Source organism: Hetaerina americana, unplaced genomic scaffold (genome assembly GCF_022747635.1).
Source record: "Hetaerina americana unplaced genomic scaffold, ioHetAmer1.1.p SCAF_1, whole genome shotgun sequence".
Lineage (NCBI taxonomy): Eukaryota > Metazoa > Arthropoda > Insecta > Odonata > Calopterygidae > Hetaerina > Hetaerina americana.
Genome location: NW_027286069.1, coordinates 74,359,513 through 74,376,801, shown reverse-complemented (window position 1 = coordinate 74,376,801; position 17,289 = coordinate 74,359,513). Strand labels below are relative to the sequence as shown.

At 39.9% G+C, this 17,289-nt stretch overlaps 1 protein-coding gene across 2 annotated transcripts in view; it reads left to right on the top strand.

Annotated features, from left to right (window-relative positions):
- The first annotated feature begins 215 nt into the window (after positions 1–215).
- LOC139693391 (probable chitinase 2) overlaps positions 216–17,289 on the top strand; it is a 35,540-nt gene continuing 18,466 nt past the window's right edge. Inside the window, exons 1-2 of one of the 2 annotated variants that reach the window (XM_071591529.1) lie at positions 216–441; positions 14,468–14,710. In XM_071591529.1, the coding sequence (XP_071447630.1) occupies positions 363–441; positions 14,468–14,710 (322 nt within the window). In that variant the 5' untranslated portion in view covers positions 216–362. Of the gene's footprint in view, positions 442–14,464; positions 14,711–17,289 lie in introns of both variants that reach the window. The other variant, XM_071591523.1, reaches the window with a different exon arrangement.

Genomic DNA, 17,289 nt, shown 5'->3' with positions numbered 1-17,289 from the left:
ATTGTTAGATAGCAATTTTTTCAGTGAGATATTCTACAACAATCCGACACTTAAAATTGAAAAAAATGGTAAAATGATCAATCAGTGACGTATTCGTATTTCAAACTCATCCGCGGCCGTTGAAGGAAGATCTTCGATAGCTCGCTTCTTCGATAGCGGGAGCAGACGAAATGTTGCTACTGACGTGAGCCGGTCTCCCCGGCCTTGATCTCCTCCTTTCGCTCCTCAGCACTGTCGCTCCGTGCCTGCTTGTAGGTGCGAGTCTTGGGTTTACGCTCTAGAGAGACGGTCGGTTTGGGTGGGACTCCAGTTGTCCACTGCTCCAACTCGAGGATACACTGCAGTGATCATCGGAGATAATCATGAGTCCGAAAGACCTCATATTTCTTGGATTGCTATTATTTGTCACGACAGGTGTCGGGTCGCAGCGGCAGCCGAGCGGTGAGTGGAATTTTCGCTTTACAATTCGGAAAGTTCGAACCGCAAATCGAAGGGAAGCCTTTGTGAAGGGAGTGGCTACATTCTCAGGTGTCCTTGGAGAAGTGGCGTCACCTTTTACAACGGCTGTCCGAAAATCTCTTAAGCAGAGTGAATCTTTTTAAAGAAGTTTTTATGCCATTGTATGACGGGTGGTGAAGTTACCAAATTTCCTCGTGGAATTATCATATTTTCCGTTCAATTTTGTTTCCCACCTCGCAATCCTAACCGCAGAAAACGCCCGTTTACTGGTCAATTTTAATGTCTGCTGCAGTCGAACCGTGAGCTCTACTTGCGTCTAGAATTATATTATGGTTAAAGAGTCTTGGGAATCGAACACAAAAAAGGAGCTACCTAATAGGACTTTGATGAATGAAATTCATAAATCAATGTTTCTTGCCATAGCATACATACCGACGCGTATATGGAAATGTATTCGAACAATATTCTGCGAGGGCAGGTAAGTACATTACGTACTTAACAATCCGAGAAATCTAGAGAATTTATATTTGCGCAAATCTTCTCGTGGATAGAAAATTAGAACACTGTCGAAAATCAAACCAGCCAATCGCAATGGCAATTAAAATTACTGGATGCAAATGTATCAATGTGTTTTCTCAGCATTTTACTTAACTTCGTCCCTTGAGAGCCGATATATTTCTAACGGAGGGCATTGTAAGCGCAGTGTACTACTACATTATAGGTGATTGTATGGAATGCCTGGCGACTTAAAGATGAAATGACGTCCCTTCTGAAAAGTTGACTCCTTGCAGCTAGTTGGGGAAGGCGGTCCAACTAACTGCAAAGAAGTTTGTAATGTTGAGTGGAGCGATTACTATCATATGTATCTTCATGGGAGCGGAACTAGTAAAGAGTTAAACATTTTGATATGGCTCACGCAGAGAAACGCAATATTTGTAGGAATTTAAAACCTAGTCATATTTTTGCATCTTGCTATGTTAAATTGTTACTCTTGACTTGGTAGCATAATGCACGTAGAAAACTGCTACAAATAAAGTAGTAGTAAAGCAGGTGACCGATTTTTCCAAATCTTCACCGCACCTATTTGGTTAATCTCCGGTAACATTGAAGATCTCGGGTGATTACTCAACCAGTTTCAAGTGGTAGCAAAAGAAAAACATGCCACATTCTGTAATTTTACTTGAATTCAATTGGATATCATACCAGTAAATTCCACCATATTTATAATTTTTTAATCAAATCTGACTCAATAAAATTGTGCGAAAACGCTCGAGTGATTGAAATACATGGTAAACACCGTAGTATGAAAGGCAATAATTATTATTTCAACAATGACATCGTTTGACTTATCCATGTGTGCTGACAAACTTCTATGGCAATTGTAAAAGACATCTGTTAAAATGAGTGCATTTTTGATAATGAATGCAGAGTAAAAATTCGTATAGAATAAATTAAAAGTAGTTATGTTATACTTTCAATCGAGTGGCGGACGTATCATGTCAGGTGATTCTGAATTAACGTTCACGGAAGAGTTCTTTATCTGGAGAAATCTAAGATACTTACGAAGTTGTCGATGCGCTCGAGTAACAATGCGACCCCGGTTCTGGGAATGCCCACCAGTTAAATAAGAACTGAGGCTGAATATTTCGTTCATTCTTATTTTCCGTGCGGCAAGCCGTTGACTGAAGGTATTAAGCTACTCAAATGATGAGCGGCGAGAGCATGTTCGAGTCTCATGTTTGTCTGGCCCGAAAATTTAAGGAAAGGGTTAATAGTTCCAAGGATCTCTCAGTCGGATTTTTCCTGGATGCAGTCATTCGTTAGAACTGAAAGCCGAAGTCAACGATTATGAATGCGGTAGCAAACCAGGAAGAACATCAAATATTCTGTCCAGCATCCAGCTCACCGTCCAGGTCTGTTATAAGGAAATAACCTTGGCACGTACTCATTTACTGATTGAAAAAAATAATTTTACCTCCGCTTATGCACTCGTTTCCTATGATTCAACTAAATGATTGGGAATATTCATCATCGTTCTGAAGTTTGAAGTCGTTCGGGTCATTTATTAAACAAACGTCAATACGCCTCTCTACACCCAATTTTATTGCGTTTAGGCGGGAGATCTACGTAATCTGTCACGTATGTCCACAATTTAGAGATATCTTAACTCCAGGATATTCTTCTCCAAAGAAACACATTAAGAGCACGATAAAATATCTAGGGAAATAATCAGATATTTTTCCGTTATTTTCGTCGTCTTTAATAGTAATCTTTAAAATCGTCCCAGTTGGTTGTTCTCCGCTTCCAATTTGTTCCTTAACCTGCTTCTGATTTATCTTACGGTGAGCGAAAGGACTGGCGCATGGAAAAAAACAAAACATTTGTCCTCCAAAAACATTCGCTCACTTTTTCTCCTTATGTTGCGTCTCCTGATGTTGAAATAGGACCACCCCTGTCATCTGCCATGATCGATGCATTTCAGATACAAAATCTGCGATTTTATTAAACGAATTAAGGGCCTGAGAACATTCGGAATGATATTCCTCAACAACTCATGTGGCAATACGCATGGAAATATCAACGCCAGGCCTCCCGCTCTAGAAAAATTATTTCGCAACACCACGAGACGCTGGCTTACTTTCCGGGGTAAACGGCTCGTGAAATTGAGGGCGTTATTGCAACCCACTCGGCACCTTCGCGTGGGATGTCTGCCGAAAGGCGAAGAGTATTCGTCGGCCACACCTCGAGAGGCCCGCCGCTTCTTCCAAAATTCACCTACGGCAACCGAGTCATGACGGAGAGATGCTATGTTTTTGCCACGTCCCGCGGGCGACGGCGGCGCACCGTCAAGGGACCGCCGATGCATTCGTCGGCTTCGTAGCGGTACTTTTTTCTACCAACCAGTTTTAGCCCCCTCAACCCTCTCCTACGCCCCCTCCCAATCTTCCGTCTGAATCACGCCCCTCAACTCTCCCTTCGCGGGCTTCCTCGACGCTTCCCGCCTCGACGAACCTCGACATGCGTTCCGAAGAGGGAGCGAAGGAAGTTCAGCTACCACGGGTGATTCTCCCCTCGGATAATCGCTGCGAGCTCGTTTCGCACCTGGGTTCGGGCCTTCTCCAAACCTGGCGCCCAGCGCCTTGCCGATGTGATGTGGTTCCGAGACTACCTGATGCGCACGCGAGCCACCCGTCTCGACTTTTTCGACTCGTCACCTTCTTTGAGAGGTTGAAAAGTTTACGGGGAGAGCCGAATTCACTCGTGCCGTTTGGAATAGATAGACATGTGATGCGGGAGGGGAGGTTGGGTATACTAAAACCCGGCAGTCGTCTTCCCTTTACTCTCTTTACTACAAGTCTTCATTGCGTTTTTTGTTCATCGCGCGGACGCCGAATTGCGCGGGGATATGGGTCTTTAGAAAGCGACTCTTGAATACAATCTTGCACCACGCCGGGCTATTTCATTCTACCTAAAAAAATTAAAATCTTTACCTCCGTTTGCATTTTAAAGGAAGCTAGAGTCGTGCGAATATTGTTTTGCGATGATCTGATGAATTAGGAAAGTACAATTACTTTTGGTCAAAGCGTAAGGTCGGAAACGTAATTCTTTGAAACTTTTCAATGTAAAGGTTTTTTCTCATTTTAATTGCCTGTATTGATATATTTTTGTTTATAGCGGCCTTATTTGATTAGTTTTTAACGTTTGTTTCACTAAACTGCTACTACTAGAATTAATGAATATTTTCGATTTGTGTCAGCGGCTGAACTATAATCGCGCATTGATGTGTTGCCTAATCTTAAGTGCGTACGAAGTTAATATCTAAAATTCTGAGGTTCCAATAGGTTGGGGTAAAGGGGAAAGCCTAGGCATGCCAAAGTGGGTTGACCTTTTAAGTGCCTATGGTATTTTGTGAACTCCATCGGGAAAATAGTTTTTTTAAGCTCGCCTTTATTTTGTAATTTAATTGTAAACCCGAAGGAGATTGAACGGTTATTTCCATTATGAATGTATGCAGGAGGATATTACATAGATTCGAACGGCATAATGGCCTTTTATGTACAATGACGGAAAATCTCATATTAAATGGATGTTGACATTTTTTAATGTGAGCGTTTCAGAGCCTTGCCGGGTTAGAGTTCTTGGAATATGCTCGAAACGCGTCGGCGCAACTCCCAAGGGTAGAACTAATTTATTATTAGGATAGGCTACATGCATCATGTTACCAATATGCGTCGTATATGCTTTGCTTATATCGGTGAAATTATACATTGATTACCTAAATTAGTACTCTAAATGCAAAGCAGCCCACTTTCTATTTCATCTTATTGTAACGTGACAATACTGCGTCCGTTAAAGGCTCTCCTGGTGGCTTGCAGGGTAAGGGTCTTCCATAAAGGGTACTTGTGAGATTAGCGATCGGGTCACGCTTTACAAGGGGCTGAGGAGGAGGAAGTGGCAGAAAAAGTGGTGACGTAATGCGAGATACAAATCTAATTTGGTGCTCAGACTGCTCAGATAGTACAATTTTGCGGTCCCATCCGTCGTGGATGTCACAGTGGTGACGCAGCCTAAAATTAGTCCGTCACATTAGATCATTTTGATGGAAATAAGGACCAAAGAAAAAATATATATCCGCGTTGTTCAAATGGAGACGAAGCAGCAAGGGATGAAGGGACAGTCCCAACATGCAATTGCAGAATCATTATCTAATCGTACCATTATCTAATTGATTATCTTTCGGATGGGAAAACTCCATCCTAATTCCTGTGTCCGGTATTGGAACAGCGTGATTCAGTATTGAACGCCGATTTGAATGCGGTGGTTGTCCTCCACTCACACCTCCTAATGAAGGGAGAGAGCGAGAATGCGAAGCTCGATGGCAACTTCGTATTTGCCCTGGTGAGCTTCCTCAAGGGATAAGTTCCCGTCGGCGCTCTCGTTTAATGAAATTAACTTTTCTCCTTCCAAGATTGTGAATCTAGCATGATATCAATAATAAAATTCCTTTTCATTTTCATCCGTACTTATCGCATATGGTATATTAAAACTGCAAGGAGGCCTCTCGCACCGAATTTGTGAGACTCACTACCTTTTTTGACGTAAAAAACCTACGTAATTGCCCTATGCACCCCCGTTTTTTTTGGAAGAAAAGTTTTCATAACTGCGGGAAAAGCTTTAACGCACTTCTTCGAGAAATGATGTCTCAGTCATCAAGCGCAGGTTCTCTAAAATGAATGTGACTCCATTGGGTGCGAGAATAAAACAAAAAAAAATAAGTGCCTCGTTACAAATTACTACTTTGGAAAGGGGCCTCTGATGATGTAACTTAGAGGCGGAGGGAGTGATTAACATAAATGAATTTATATGCGGCTGTCGTAATGGTTGATAGCCCAAGGGGCAATGAAATATGATACCACTTTGCATCTTACAAATTTGGTCCCGAGGTAGGGAGAGATCCTTTTCCTTAAGAACTAATCATTTTGCTTTAGAGTGGTCTGATATTCTCTGTTTGAGTTTGTAGAGAAAAATTCTAAAGCTATAATAATATGCCGGGCCGATGCATGTTATATGCATACTTTCATGTTATAAGCGGCTGAGATGAAACTGGCCGGCTGAAAAAAAAATCACAACCATATGTTAATCACAGTAAACTCCCAATTATCTTCATTGATATACGTTGCGGATAATTCGTGACAGCTTCAGAACTGATTGGGAACAGATTTTCTGATTGGGTTTTTCATTTATCCATTGAAAAGTGTACGAAAGTTATTGTGAATGTTGTGTAATGCTATATTTTCATTTCTTATTTCGTATTATCAGCAATTTTCCATTCACACCTAACTGTGTTTAATCGAGAGTTGGCTGCATTCTTTAATCCATGTATGATCATGTATCATTTGCTGGTTTTCGAAGCATAAATCAGTTTCTGTTTTAGAAGTGTAAATCAGTTTCTGGAATTAGAGTTTTGAGTTGAAAATGCCCCACAGCACGCTATTCTGAATAGATTTTGATAGTGGGATTATTTCATTTTTTGTCTGCAAGATATTTTAGGGTAGGCCTTATCGGACACATTTTTGGTGTACCTCCCTCTAATCCTCTGTATCACGGAAATGAACTATTTTCCATGCAGTTCCAGTTTCCATTCATAGTTTTTCCTTCTTATCATAATGTATACGCACTTGCTCTCTCTTGATATAACATACACGTACGTATTAATTTTTTATACAATATACTCATGAAGAGGGGTAATTGCCCACTAAATGGCGCCTCTTTAGTCTGGGAAATCTTGATTTCTTTGAATGAAAGAGTACTGTTTGTTATAGTGAAGACAGTATGTCTGTCGGTACATTTTTCGCCAGCTTGTGATGCTAATATAACTTGGCGACACCGATAACTTTTAACCCTCAGTGGCCTGTATCAGCAGTGCTGGATTTTCGGGTGAGACAAAAGTGCTGCTTTGGCTACCTCTTATGTCACTGAAGTTGCCTTAATTCGACTTTCATCTGATTAAAAATCGAATTAAATGTAGAAAATATCATTTGAATAACGACGGAATAGAATGTATTCATTTAGTGAAGTTACAGCAATGAAGTTAAACACCAAACGAATTCCACTGCGACCAACAGGCAACTCAAAATGTTTAATTAATCAGAGATGGTTTTCAGATGATTCTGACATTGATTTCACTATTTGTCCCTCGCGCGTGAGTAACGGCTATCTCTTGCACGGGGGAAGCTTTTCCTGTAAATCTAATGATTCTTCGACGTTGACTCATTCCTCTGACTCGGACCAGTTGTCTTGCTCCAGTGATTTCAGCTCTATTTTCTTTTGCAGCGAACACAAAATGAAGAGATCGTGGGAACCTTTCCGTGGGAAGGGCGACGGAAAATGCCTTTCCGAATTTACGTCGAGGCTCATAGTGAAACGAGGCCACCCACTCACAATGGATTAAATGTAACATTGGCCAATGAAAACTTTCTCTCAAATCAACCACGTGCTTAATTTAGATGCTCATTTATGATCCAAGACGATGAAACAATCTCTTCACACAATCACATCTTAAGAGGCGGAGTTTCACCGGAACAAAACCACGGATCTGCAACAAAATATTTATCTTAAAATAATTACATCGATTTTGTTTTTCTATGAACAGTTTTAAAGTAGTCACATTGGATAAATTTTTATTTTGCGCAAAGGAATTGTTGTTGATGCTAAACTTTTGAAAGTTACCCATTTTTAGAGCTAGGAGACATTTTTCGGATCATATTTTTTGGAGTGGAACCACATTAAACCTTGCCATAGGATCAGGGCCTCGGCAAAGGTTTAAATGATTTATTATCTATTAAATTATGGTAGGCACCGGAATGTTATTTATTTTATTTTGCTTCCACTATTATTCCCCATTATTTGACCGAGTGGAAGAATAAAGTAAACGTTTTCACCATCGAAAAAATAGGTTCGGCACAAGTCATGATAGTCTTGCACAGAGGTCATGAAGAGGGCAAGGTGAATACTAAGGAGTCTTCACCTAGTGCTTAAAGTACTCAGAGCTGATCTGATGTGAGGGAATGAGTTCAAATTCGGGTGCCACTAGAGAACACTCTCATCTAAACCAGGCCATGTGGTATTCCGACGGTCAGTTGAATTGAGGATGTGGACATTTAAAAGAAGTGAGTATCACCCTGAATTAGTATTTTTTACATACGATGGGCCTTTGTACGTGCACGTACAAAGTAGGAGTTTTTTTATTGGAATAGGGGTACTATTTACTCTTATTTTTAAAACTACAAAAGTTTTACTGCATTGTACTTCCTGTATTTCCACGTAACATCAGTAGTGTTCTTTTAAGTACTCAGTTTTGGATCCATCTATTTTGGATTAGGAATTATGTGAAGTCGTTTTAAAGAACAATTTTACGAGAGGTTGGGATTTTCAGCAATTAAATTAGTATTTGGATTTGTCAGAAGCTAGCGAGTAGGCGACAGGATTTATCGAATTAAAGTAGTGAAATTTAATAGCCATCAATCGTGGATTAAGCAGAGGTGGAAGTGAAAAGAGAGGGAGAAGATGGAAGATAAAAAGGAAATTGTAACTCACTGGATCTAAGCCCCTATATTTGTTGGCAATTAGACTTGAATCTCCTGGAGGCCGGTGGACCATCTGTGAGATTGGCCGCTGAGTGAATTGTGGACTCATCCGTTTGTTGGAGGAGGCTCCTAGGGAGGGAATTCCGGTGGCGATGACAGACCATAACCATTCATAATTGTTGATTTTATGATTATTTATTCAGCTTATTTATGCTACTGACTCTTTACTCAATATTTTCGGTAGTCACTTTGTGGAAGTTTGCCGTCTTTACACCAAAAAGAAAACACTAGAATCCACCGAAAGGTTTTCATCTGACGACCGAGATTTGATTGCCTACACGGTCACCATTAAAGTTACTTGAAGCTGTTGAAACCTGAATCAGTGAGTTATACACTTTGCGTGAATTTTTGAAAGAGTTTCTTTTATTGGATTAAGTTATCAATTCTGCTCAACTCCACAAATTGTTAGTTTCATCCACTATCCTCATCGGACGGAAATGATACCTGAAGTCGTTTTATAATCTACCATTATTCACTCATGTATTAAAATTTGTTTCTTGAAGTTTTCGCAAAGCATACTGTATCAAAAATCAATTTCGCGATAGTTGTCGTCTCAAAACTTGAAAAAAATTATCTACGGCTGTTTTTTTTGTTTTTGCTTGGATGAAATGATATTTGTCGCTTTTTTTGTGTAAATGCTTCAGAATAATTGCAAGTATCTTTTCCGTTCATTAGGATGCGTCTAGGATTTACTCTCATATTACTTCTACGTCGAGTGCACTAATTTTTTCATAACTAACTGCTAACTATAAAGGCCGACCAGTCATTTGAAACCCTGCGAAGGTGCGTGATATCCCGCAGATAAATCATGAGTATAATAATACAAATAAAGTATAAAAGTGACCTACTAATATTACAAATTTATATATAGTTAACAACCAGGCAGTGATTTTATAAACTAAAACTAAACTTAGAAATGAATTTCATAAACTCAGCTCTGATATATATATATATATATATATATATGTGTGAAAAGTATTCAACACTTTTTAAATTCCATGGACAACTTATAAATAAATATTCTTTTTTGTAAAACAACGCAAAGCCCACCAGCTAAATTAGTTTAGACAATTGAGTGGCCAGCCCGCAAAAACCAACCCCGTGGTTAAAGTCTCGTGAACTGCTGGTGTTCGAGACCATTAAATGAGAATATGGAGGCAACATATGGTCGCAAAAGCGTTGTCCGATTTATGGACGCTCCACCACGCCTCTCATACTTCCCCACGGAACAGTTTTGGCTTTATTATATTTGCAAGGCCGATGCTTGCCACCGTAGTAGTTAATGCCAGGGACGGCGCTAGACAATTTAGATACCCCAGGCACCCTATTTTGCCACTGACTGCGAACCAGTATATAGTTACTATTCCTCTATGTTCGTTCCTTCCCCGAAAATTTATCGACTTCATTTTGTCACCTCGGGCGGTTGCACTTGCGACATCAGGCGCCAAATCACACTTGTCGAGCCGGTTCTATACGGGGTGGCAACTACAAATTTGCACGCTCCCGACTGAATATCGTAGTTTGGGACTGACCTGGGGTAGGGTATGGTATGAAACGGTCTAAGTATTTTGTGCATTTGTGAATCTCTACCTCTAGTGACTACTAGCACGAGGGTGCAAATATATTTACTCCTTCGGCTTAGTTGGTGTTAACCTAGCACTGACCACTGCGTCAAGTATTTCGAGCGGAATCCCCGTTCCTTGTCTGAGCGTGAGTCATCATTTTTTAATCGCATCCCTTCCCTCTGTATGTCTAGTCACATTTCGCAGTCGTCGGAAGATGACGCATGAAACTTAGTTACGAGTCCTTGGGCGTAAGCCCGTTAACGTTTGACTGTCTCACACCATGATTCAAACCCGGCGGAATGCGTGACATTTTTCGTTCTTGCACAGCACCACGGTCGTAGAGCTTGTTTTTGCTGTTTTCGTGAGCGTCCAATACGAATTTTTTGGGGAAAAAATGCCAAATGATTGGTGATAAGGAGCGATTTCCCCTGTCTGGCAATAATTTGGCGCGATTTGTGTATTTTGTACCCTTTTCGACCCCCGTAATGTTAAGCGTAACGTATATATGCCGCTGCTTCTCTCGAACACGGATTGACAGATTTAGCTGCAGCCCAATAAATACGTTTATCGGCATTTCTCCGCAATTATTAAGATGTGAACTTTGAAGCGTACATATATTTTAAATAGCGTGCTTAGTAATTGTCAAGAGGAAGGGCGAATTTTTCTTTCATCTTTTTTAGGTTTCATTTAAATTTTTTGTACGCAATGTCCCGCAAGCCGCCGATTGGGCGTGAGCCGTGGGAAACAGTCTGAGGGTAATGTCAATTAAATGTTCGTAACAGTGTTAAGGCAAGAGTCACACAAGTAGAAATATGAGTTCATGTATGAATATTGTTATATATTTACTTATATGCACAAATACTCGTGCACGTCCTCACATTCATACCTATACACAAAAAGCAATAATTGATGTTTGACTAAATCATTATAGGTTTTCAATAAAAAATTTAGGATGCTTGGGTTAGATTTCGTTATGGCTGCGTATCGTGCGTGGGAATGATGTCTCTGTCAGTGACGGTGTCTACATATATCTGTTATTTTATCCCAATGGTCGAATCTATGAATATAATTTGAGGTCATAATTATGCCCTTGGTGTCAATTTAGAATAACTCATGCTAGGTTAATTTACAATCACATCGAGAACTGCGGAGTGGAGTCAAATCAGTTAAAAATATATATTATGAATCTATTGACAGACAAGGGTGTTAGAAAACAAGAATGGGAAACAATCGTTGATCAAAGAGTAAATACAGGATGAGTTAATGGAAAGATACCGATTCATAATACTTGTAAATTAACACAGGATTAAAAACTCCTTGTTGATACTAAAGGAAATCTTGAATATAACACCAGAGAGATGAACTGGAGAATGGACATTTCAAAATTTCTTGTTTTCGCCACGGACTACAACCACTTAAATAGTTGTGATCAGAGAGACCTTCAAGAAGCGGGCATCAGAGACCACCTATTTACCAGTAGGTTAGTTTGCCTGGTCCGTGGCCTTTCTTTCATATAACAGAGTCTTTGACAGGTACAATTACAAGTTATCCCAAGGGAATACAACAATACAAGTTATCTCCATCGTCCTGATTGGATAAATTAACAGTTTCTTATTTTCAGAAATAAACAAAATGAATCGCTTGTGCCTGAATTCGATTCAACCTTTGGCTGAAAATTAAGAGGAAGTACCATGTGCATTACGTAACTACTCTACTACCTATGCAACATTTTCAGAGTGTAAAAATCATTCGCCTTAACTGTTGGTGGAAATGTGTTCCCGCCGCAGAGATTTAGTGCAACTACAATAAAAAAAATTAAATGTTCACTAACGGACTAACTGGCTGATCTATTAGTGTTAGATACTGATTCGGGTGTTATTGAGCCGAAGGTAAAGTAAAAATCACAATAAGACAAACCTAAAATGTTAAAATAATCTTAGAGATTTCAAATACAATTTAAGGATAAACAAAAATTTCGCATTTTTGTCGTGGGACCATTTATTTTGGCGTGGCAAATGTTAATTATAGCTATAATTGGAGCTAAAGCTTGTTTTTTGGAGTCTGATCGTTTAAATCGATACCCTCATCCAATGAGATTTCCACACTCGATTTTATGAGCACTACTGCGTATTATTTATTTTTTAAACCTGTATCACTCCTTATATGTATGCCCTAGGAGTTTGTTTAGGAGAACGTGCTTCGTGTCTCAGTAGTGAAATAAGTTATAAAAAATGAATAACCTGAAAATATGAGGAATGGTAGATGAAAAAATTAAGGATAACTTTGCTATGGGACCACTGAGACAATTTTAATTCTACACTAAACGAAATTTGCGCCTTTAACTAGTGCCGCAATCAACAGTATTCCCGATCTGTGGCTATGAACCTTATAGAGACTTAGCGGTGCCTTTGGTAGCTCTGAAATAGCATATCGGAGGGAAATGACCTTTTGCTTCCATTCACTGACACCAATTCGTCGCTGTTCGACTCATCTTAGGTATTTCGGAACTCTACACTATTGTAATCAACTCGAAGGTTAGTTTGTTGATGAGGTAAGGGTAGAGCTGACTTCGTGCACGCAGTAAGCGCTACGGCGAGTGAAATCCATGCATTCCAATGCGCAGTTCCTTTCCCTGAGCCACCCGCGTTTCCCAGGAAGAAGTGGTACCCTTAAAAAATCTTAAGTATGGCTGGGGTAAGCTGAGGGAGCCCTGAGATGTCACGCGGACTTGACCCGGTCTCTCAGGTTAGTTCTCGTTTGCCTAGTACTCGCCATGTTGGCTTTGAACAAAAAAATCCAAAGCATAGTCGCGATTATCATTCGTCTTTTTCTAATTTAAATATAAACATTTGAAGTTGGAGAATTTTTCGCACATGTATCATAAGATGATGGGACGATTAAGGCATGTACATTGTGAAATAAAACTCTTAACTTTGAGACTTCGCAATATTTTAAATATGACTTAGACTGATTAAGCGAGAAATGTTTTCATTTTCATAGCCAAATATTGGTTCGGCATGGGAGTTTCCAGGACAGCAAAAGGGAGACAGCAAGAGGAAGAGGAGGGAGTGATTGTTCGATAAGCGATACTGGTCACAGTAAATTGTTAGCCATTGAGAATTTCAGGTAGAAATGAAAGTAAATTTCTTAACCGTTGCCCTACTTTAGATAGCTTTAAATATTTTCAGGTAAAAAAAATCTATTACAGCCTAAAATGTCTTAAAATATTTTTCAAAAGCAAAAAAGCGAAATAAAATAAATAAACGTGCGTGTATATGGATATTTTCATGGCCTTAGGTCTCCTTTCGCCAATTCCGGCATTCACTCGTTACTCCACTTGAACTCAAATACTTTTCTTTTATATGACGAATTAGTTTTGGATTATTGGCATGGCGTGCTAATAAAATTATATCAAGGAATTTTATTGAGATAACGAAGAGGAACCCGATTGTTATATAATTATTCTGAAAGTTAAGAATGTTTCAAGCAGAAAAATTTCTACGGCGGGAACATGCATCTTCTCTTTGTTCGGCTCTTGGAAATTTATATTTGCTCGATGCATTAACTCCTTGGTGAAACCGAGGAAAATGAAAATCATCGCAGCAAAAAGCATCGAAAAAGTGAGCTCAACTGTTTCTTTAGGAAACGTGATCGATCGATTGGAGCAGCTTTTTGTAAGGGCAAGAAGCAGACCTGAAATAGAAACGCTTACTGAGAGATACTTTTTTAAAATTGCTTTCGAAGACTCTTTGGTTAAAGATTATATAAAATGCCTGACTCGATTTAAAGAATCATAAAAATGCTCAAATATTTTGTAGACAAACTGATATGGGCGAGTAAGCTTTGGTATTCCTGTGGGCCCTCGAGGGAGTACCAATTCTCAGGGCAATAAGTTAGGGAGCTAGTGGCGTAATGCATGATCGGCATCGCATGGGAAACAGTATAATTTTACGTAAAACGGTAGATTACAACGTGCTCAAGAGCTGATTTTAAGTATGAAATTCATCACAAATTTTAAATCCTTATTTCATATCTCATCTTTCTTTTTCCAAAGGTGAATGAAAGTAATGACATCTGGAGCAAGTTTTTCGATAAAACCTACGATCAATTTTCCAAATTTGTCAAACATCAATGAAAATTATATTCTATTGTGCATGTGAATGCACCATTTTATAACTGGTATAAATGTTTAACTGGTCCAGCGTGATGGATTAAAGTCAAAGGAAAAGTTGGGTTTGCATAATTGAATTCGAATTTCCGATAATTCTCCAAGGTATCTTCTTACGTATTCAGCAGGAGCCGTTGGCCACAGTGCTGGAAAAGTTGCGAGGGTGACCAACCATGGAAAGGTGGTGGTGTGCTACGTTGCCTCATGGGCAGTGTACCGGCCCGGGAGGGGCTCCTTCTCCATCGAAGAGCTGGAACCAGCCCTGGATGGCTGTTCACATCTTATCTACGCCTTCGCCGGCCTCAACGCTACGACGAATAAACTTCGGTCACTCGACCCCTTTCGTGACCTCGAGGAAAATTATGGAAAGGGTGAGTACATGGAATTGGTGATCATTTTGTAGCCTCATTCTTAGGCCATAAGAACGGGCTGGGGAGCGGACTGAGCATGACATGAGATATTTACCGGAAATTGGGTCACGCTACCATGGGTGTACATTTCAAGAAATAGTGAGGGTGGGGGGGGAGGGGTGTTATGAATTTCAAAATGGTATGCACCTTGTATTTTATACATGTTTTAAAACACTGCCACTTTTGATAGTTTTTTAAAAATCTACATCGACAAAATGCGCCGCATTTTAACTATAAAATTCTTAAGAAAAAGTCTTAAAAGAAGTTGCACGATGTAAAAGCAAGATTAAATCAATGCACCTCTGCCAAATGACGATTTAAACATTTAAAAAAATTATCTGTGTTCGTGGAAATTAACCCTAGATATCCTATATGGGAGAGAATGTCCCACTGTTCCACCCGATTTCCTGAAGTGGAGTTCTTTCCCTCTTTAGGTAGTCTCCCATACCTATTTTAAGTCTCTAATAAAGAATATCTAAACAATTCTCTTTATATACTCATCTCTTACTACGATTTTCTCGATTTAATTTAGCTTCACGGTCTCCAGCTCCACTTTATTATAATTAAATAAGGAAAATATAATTTCTAAATACAACTGCATCTTATTTAAAAAGCAATTAAGCTTAATGTTTCTCCATTTCGACTGCTGACATTCTTCTCGCACCTTAATCTCTCGGTCGTGATGGCGAGAAGCACACTGGTAGTTTTCCGCTATGTTCTATTACAACCATTTTTGATTCCTCTACCTTTCGATTCATGTTATGTATAAATATGCTAAAGGTATAGATTCTCTGTAAAATATATTTCGGGGAAAACTGTCATGACACAGTGCCTACACATTAGACCTGATACTCATTCACTCTTTATCTATGCCTTTCAAGTTACTATATAAAAAAATATTCTCGATCTTCACTTGCTAAAAATGCAGACCTTCCTCTTCAAACGTAGCTGCCCCCCTCCCTTCTAAGTTACACGTCTTCATAAAAATGCTCCCTTTGTCATCGACCACACAGTAAAGAATATCCTCTCGTTCACTCTCTTCGCGAATTTGCTAGCCTGCTCGATCCGGTTTTCAATTTCATCACACTGCAACGTGGCACCTTTTATAGGGTGGTGTGTACTACTACCTTCGACATTGCAATCAATATCCCTCCTCCCTCAATGGGAGAAACTTCAACCTCCGTTTCCATTCTCATGAACGACCACGGAGCCGCCTCGATCCGGATCATGTCCTCACCAACAACTTACCATTCGAGGGCTGTTTTTCCGAATCCATCCCCACACTTGGATGAAGATTAAGAACACAGACGTACATATCCTTAAAATTTATTTCGTTCTTCCGCCAGTCCTGAACATTTGCCGTGAAGAAACACATCGTCGTCCCCACTTAGATCTCCCAAATCGACATCACATCGAGCATCGCTTTCTCATTTCCATTCTCACCTCCAATGATTTCACACCAAGCGTTACCGAGTTTCACACCAAGTTTTTCGCTCCCAATCGCGTCCCCCACTCAATGCAAGGATACTTCCAATATTTTCATTGGTCCCCAGTCAATTCGGAATCCTTTCTTCCTCCCTCCTCTCCGACTCCATTTCCTTCCGTCCCCCAGGCTTCCTGGTCTCATGTTTTAAAATATGTCGTTTTTGGGCCATCTCTGCCTTAGTCTCCTCCCTGTTACCTTATTTATGTTGCCTAGGTCTTCTGAAAACCTCTTGCCCTACGAAAGCTCTTCACTAGGGCTGGACTGGTTAGCGAAAGGGGCCCGAAAATATTGGATATCCCATATCTCCACTAATTTTTAGAGGATATCAGGTTTTTGCGGCATTTATATGACGGTTTACAGGGAAACTTCCCGTGTCTCGATGGGCCTTCTTCCCATCTTCTTCATTGCCCTCTCTATCGCACAGGATTCGTGTACCAATTGATCCTGACAGAAGATAACAGTGCGTTTATTTCGACGACGGACGAAGGGGTCTCTTCAAGTTCATTATTTTTTCAGTGGTTTCTCGCCATCCTCTCCTCTCCGAATGTGAGTCAATACGCATATTCACATACATGAGCATTTAATACATTTGTAAGATAATGTATATGCCATTTATCGATGTAAGGCAGTTATTAGTGAACAAAATAAACAATATTTACATGGCGTAAGATCAAATTCATTTTCAAAGTCATCCCATTTATTTATTTCTATGTGTGACACTAATTGTTTACGGCTGAATGTTTTTTTTCATTTTTATTCCTTATTTATAGGCCGTGAGAGCTCTCCTTCATTTGTTATTGTTGAAACGTAATCCGCAAACAATCGATATTGTAGACTCGTCTCTGAAAGTAGACACCAGGAAATTTTCCCCTGTGCTCTCAGGAAGATTTCTCTGTTCGTCTCCTGCACCTCGAAAGGCTAAGGAAGGAACTATGGAAGAAGTTCATTTTGTTGAAAGCTTTGAAGTCACGCCGCTTGTTGCACCTCAGAGGCTTGAGTCCACCCGACAAAGCACCCTCAGTTACTGCGGGGGGCGAGACGATGGTAGCAGTTT